The 5,609-nt window shown below is 54.8% G+C and overlaps 1 protein-coding gene across 1 annotated transcript; it reads right to left on the bottom strand.

Annotated features, from left to right (window-relative positions):
- Positions 1-330: 330 nt before the first annotated feature.
- Shisa4 (shisa family member 4) lies at positions 331-4,059 on the bottom strand. Its single transcript, XM_028876649.2, has 5 exons — positions 3,670-4,059; positions 3,131-3,302; positions 2,004-2,137; positions 1,060-1,227; positions 331-852 (listed from the first exon to the last, which is right to left on the bottom strand). Exons 1-5 carry the CDS (start codon positions 3,740-3,742, stop codon positions 806-808), a joined length of 594 nt encoding a protein of 197 aa, XP_028732482.1. The 5' UTR covers positions 3,743-4,059; the 3' UTR covers positions 331-805.
- Positions 4,060-5,609: the final 1,550 nt, after the last annotated feature.

Below are 5,609 nucleotides of genomic sequence, written 5' to 3'. Positions count from 1 at the left end.
AAGGTAGGACAGTGGTGAGAGCCAAATTTGAATCTAAGTGTACTTGGATGGACCGGTGCCTGTGTATAGCTAGCTGGTGGTGCCTCAGCTGTCCCAGAGGCCTGGCCTGAAACGCTGCTGCGTACCCTCTGTCTGGCTACCTCACTTGCTTTGGAACACAACCCAAGCATCCTCAGGGGTTCTGCCGAGGATGGGGCTGAGGGTGGAACTCTGTTCCCTCTGGTGCTGCCCTCCCCTGCTGTGGAATGGGGAGCAGGCAACGGTCTGGGTTCAGTAGAAGGCAGGGTTAAGAGAAGGGGTAAACGGGGCCAATGATTCCACTGACAGGAGTTATACCATTACAGCTTTAATCCAGCTGGCCTGAGTTCTGGCCAGTGGGGCAGCCAGAGGGAAGGGCTGTGGCCAGCTGTTGATAGAGCCCCCCACTGTCTCCACCTCAGCCCAAAGAGGGCAAACAGGAGGGGCCCAGCCTTTCTGATTGGGATCCTGGCAGCAGAGGAACCACTGACAACAGAGGCCGTGACCCGGGCTCTCCCCTTACTCCCTGTCTCCCAGTGAAAATAGCTCACGAATCCCAAGCCATCCCTTCCCACCCATCCATCGCTGACGGCCTGGTTCCAGCTCAGCCCACGCTCCACTTCTCTGGGGCTCTGTCCCCAGGAGGGCCCAAGACTTGGCTTGATCTGGGGCCTGGTGACTAGAAGACCCATGCCCACCCCCAGGGCTGGATGCAGGTACAGAATGGGGAATCTCCCAAAAAAAAAAACGGCATCATGGAAGGGATAACAGAACCACAGCTGTTTCTTCAGGCTCCTGGATAAGAGGGCTGTGGTGGCATGTAGGGAGGAGGAGCTGAAAACCAAGGAGACAGGATGAGGGTCAGTGGGGCACAGGGGCACCCCCCCCCCTTCATGGTATGCAGGTTCCATGGGAAGAGATGCCTAGAAGTTTCCAAGGAGAAATGGAAGGAAAAGGAATCTACCAGCGAGAGAGGTAAGGGAGGCCCTGGAGCAAGGGGTGGGGACAAGCAGGAACAAGGATTCCAGGCTGTGCACTCACCTGCAGGGTTGTAGATTGGGGGCCCAGCTGGGTAGAGAGGATACTGAGGAGCAGGACCACTAGGTGGGTACATGAAACCAGGTTGTGGAGGTGCAGGACCAGCTTTGGGGTCCGGGGTGTATTGGTATACTGGCTGCATTGGGATGCCTGTCATTGGAATCTCCTGGCCTAGAAGAGAGACAAGGATTAGCATTCTAAACACCCAGCTCCCATGGAAACCTCCTCCTGTCCAGGAAACCAAGGTAAGCACCCTGGCAACTGCCTGGCAGGCTCCTGGGTAGCCACTTGTGGCCTTTGCCTCCCAGAGCTTGCTTGCCTGGAGTTGAACAGAGAGCTATGTATGTGCCTATGTGGGTCAGTCTGTGTCGACCAAGCTTGTTCCCCTCGGCAGGTTTCAGAGCCCCCAGAAGGCAGAGTCTAGCCTGGGGAATATCCCACTTGGGTAAAAAATGGGCAGCTACAGAGGCTGGTATCTTGAAATCCAGCACAGCTGCCACGAAGAGGGTCCTCCTCCAGTCCCTCCCTCCCACACTGATCTCCCATATGGTGTCAGCGTTTCCATGTTTATCAGGCTTGGACAGTTACACGCAACACTCAAATACACATCCAAAGTACTGGAACACATCCAGTGAATGTTCACTACTACAGACCTCACCCCACATACTCAGCCACAGGCATGCCCATACCTACGGCCCACTTACCATCAACAGACACACTCCCGTGTACGACTGAGTGCTCATACAAGGGCACAATCACATGTTCCCATACATGCCTGGACACAGTCCATTACTCAAGGGTTCACTTGCACACATTCCCGGGTGGTATGTGCAGGCACACAGAAACACTCTCTACTAGAGAATTCACCAGTCCTCAAGCCCTGTGGTACCCATCCCAGAAATGGGCCCAGCCCATCTCAGGCTCATCTTGCCTGATACTGTGCATACCTTCAAATGGGCTCTGGAGCTGCTGGCGCCTTCGGTACAGGTAGCAACAGGAACAGAGGAAACAGCAGATGGTCGTGGCAACCACAGCAACAAAGAGGATTACGGCAGAGGCGATGCCTGCGATGGTCTTGGGACTTTAGACAGAAAACAGGTCCTCTCACCTTCCAACCCTCAGAGGAAGTCCTCACTGTGCTGGTTCCAACTCCTGGCCAGCAGGGAGCCACAGCACACTAAGACTTGGGGTTCCTCGTGAGATTAATTCTGCCCATACTGTTTAGTAAGAGTTTAGAGACCTCTACTTCCCAGGAGGCTATGCTCTCTGGCTAGCTAGTATGAAGCATGCTGGGATTTGTAGTGCGCCCACCTACCCCTGCTTTTACATCTACAATTTAATTAGTTAGGTTTAAAATGTGTTAGCCCCAAAGGGGCTTTTGAAATAATGTAGGGCCAAATCTCACTTGACATTTCCCCTTATATCTGTTTTATGTGTTTGCAGCTCCCTTAAAAAAAGTTTGAAACCCACTCATTTGGGGGCTAGGAGTGTAGCTTAACAGAAGCAGGTGTTGGGATGTATGAGGACCTAAATCCAACCTCAGCACCAGGCTGGGGTGGGGGAGGGTGGGGAGGAGTAACAAAACCTTTAATTTGGGCAACTGTTTTTTAAGGAGACAGTTTCACTTTGTAGCCCAGACTGGTCTGGAACTCATGGTGATCCTCAGTCTCCGAGTGCTGGGATTACAGGTGCAAACCACCAGGCCTGGCTAGCAACTTCCATATTCTTTAAAAAGGTAACGGTGATCCACAGAGCACAAGTGTCTCAGGAAGATCACATTGCTTGCAAGAAGCTGCCGGGGAACCAAACCCGAGTCTTTCACCCTTTTGCCAGAGCTTCTACAAAGCCACTTTGCAGTTTGAGTGTTAACCGGGTGTTACCCCCTCCCAGGACCTGCCAGGATCCAGAAAGCCTCTGCAAACAACCCAGGCAAGCCCATGGTAACTAACACCAACCAGTCAGCTCTGTCACCATTTGGAGTCCTGGTGACTCCTTCAGCTAAGAATGTGGAGGTGGGCACCGGAGGCAGCGGGACGCCTCTGGAGAGGGGGCGGAGTGGGAGTCCACAGCCCACCTGAAGGCCAGGCAGTGTTTCTGCTGTCTCTCGGTGATGAGTAAGGTCAGATCCCTGCAGCAGTACCGCTGGTAGCAGGTCCCGCAGCAGAAGGTGAAGAACTCGCAGTCAAATCCCGGATGCCAGGAGCCATTCCGGTCCAGATACCACAAGCAGTCTTCGCTCGCTAGCGCTGCAGCGGGCAGGGGTTTGGGTGCCCGGTGGACACCGGTCCAGTTCAGTTCTGGCCAACCTCAAACCCACTGCCTTGAGAAGCTGAGAGCTCACTTTTGTTTCCACCCTGACGGGCTCGGCCTCGAAGCTCTAGAAATCCCCCTGTCCCTGAAGCTGAACCCCCACGCCAGGGGTCAGGTTCTCACTGCCTGACCTCCCAGCGCCCTTTCTTTCTGCTCCAGGAGCACCCGTGAAGTGTCTCGGGAGGGAGCACGGACAGCCAGAGGATAGCCCAAGGATAGTCTCCAGGGACACGGCCCGGTCCCTTTAACCCCTCCCCGATCCCGCCCCACCCCACCCATCCCGTGTAGCTCCCCATCCCTTACCCAGAGGAGTCCCCAGCACCAGCAGGACCACAGCAGCCAGCGGCGCGGCCCCGCGGGGCCCCGCGGGCGGCATGACAGGAGGGAGCTGGGCGCGGCCAGGACCGCCTGGAAAAGGGGCCGCAGGACAAAGCTGGACGAAGCCGGCCGGCGGGAGCTGCAGCACCGCCCAGCCCGAGGCCAGGCTCTGGCTTCTCTCCCGCCTCCTCGGGGCGGGGCGGGACCATCGCCCCGCCCGCAGTAACCCTGCCCAGGCCCCGCCCAGGGGTCTGCCCACCAGCGACGCCCACCCAGCCTCAGCACCAGTTGGGCAGGCGCCCCTCACCCCAGGGAACAACCCTGCTGTCCCTGTCACCGACAGTGAGTGCAGTGACTCCTCCAGTCTGAGCCCTTACGGGAACAGCCAACAGCTGGGCACTGCGGTCAGGGAGGCCCAGCTGTGCCCTACGCCCGCCCCTCTCCTGAGACCAATCATTATCCCCGACCCCAGAAACTGACCCTGGTGCCACCTCCTAATGTCCAGCTCATGGGCCAACCCTGGAGGGGCATGGGCTGCACCTTCCCTTGTGTGGGCCCTCCTCTGCTCTAGTGTCCAGTCTTGGACGTCCTGCAGGGGGAGGAGAGGGGCAGAGTCACCCTGCCCCCATTCCTAGAAACAGGCACCCATTGAGAGGAGGTTCAGAGCAGCTTTTGTCCCTGTCGGTGCCCACAGGCCTGGGCCCTGGCAGCTGCACCTTCCCCTTCTGAATGGACAGCTCTCCAACTATAGCCTCACTCCTCACCCGTCGGGGTGGCCCCGGCCACTTGGGACCCATCCTGTTAAACACTTAACAGTGGAAAGCTTTTTCTTCATGGGGCAAGCCTGCAGAAATAGTGCATTAGCTATCAGAGTCAACACAGGTTAATTACAGGTGGGCAGTCTCGAGGTAGGGAAAGTCACTCTACCTTTTCAAACTCACGGAGAGTTGTGACAGTACTCAGAGGTCACGGCCTATGCTCCAACAAGCCAGGTTTAGCTGCACATGCTCAATAAGCCAATTAAAGAACCAAATTAATAATGAAAAACAAGGAGACTTATTCAATATGGTCACATTGGAAGAGGGACAAGGAGATCCAGTGGTACCTCTCCACACCCTTGTCCAGTGGTCCTCAAACTTCTTAATGCTGCGGCCCTTTAATATGGTTCCTTATGTTTTGGTGACCCTTAACCATGAAATTATTTTCGTTGCTACTTCATAACTGTAATTTTACTGTTATTAGCCATAATGTAAATATCTGTGTTTTCTGATGGTCTTAAGTGACCCTTATGAAAGGATTGTCTTAACCCTAAAGGGGCCATGACCCACAGGGTGAGAACCATTTTCCTAGTTCATCTTCAGGGTCCTCAAGTGAGGGTAAAGTTTAAACAGAGGGCAAGATATTTGCCTAACTAAGCAGTCCAGGGAAGGTGTGATCCCCCTGCCCATCTGGCTCAGCTCCCAGTTTCTCCTGCGAGGTAATCTGACAAATTGTAAACCTTTCACCAGGAGACCGGTCCTCTTCTGGATGCCCCCAGGTCCTCACTAGTTCCTCATCTAGTTGGAGATTCCTGGGGAAATTCTAATTTCTTGGGGCCCATTCTTTCAATAGTCTGGCAGCCAAAGAGGGGGCACAAGTATCTAAACATACGCTCATTGCTGCCAGACAAGTCATTACTGATGATAACGCTCTGCTCTGCATGAGATGCCTCGGCCACCCATCAAGTGAGGCAGGATAATGGCTCTCTTAGTCTCCTGCCCTGTACTCTTGAAGCATTTTTTTTCATTTTTTTTTTCATGTGCGCGAGTGTTTGCCTGCATGTGCGTATGTGCACCACGTGCATGCCTGGTGTCCTTAGAGGCCAGATGAGAGCATCTGATACCCTAGAGGCAGAGTTACAGACAGTTGTGAACCATCACGGGGGT

This window comes from Peromyscus leucopus, chromosome 15 (assembly GCF_004664715.2).
Source record: "Peromyscus leucopus breed LL Stock chromosome 15, UCI_PerLeu_2.1, whole genome shotgun sequence".
Lineage (NCBI taxonomy): Eukaryota > Metazoa > Chordata > Mammalia > Rodentia > Cricetidae > Peromyscus > Peromyscus leucopus.
Note: the sequence above shows the minus strand (reverse complement) of the source record. Positions and strands in the feature narration are given on the sequence as shown.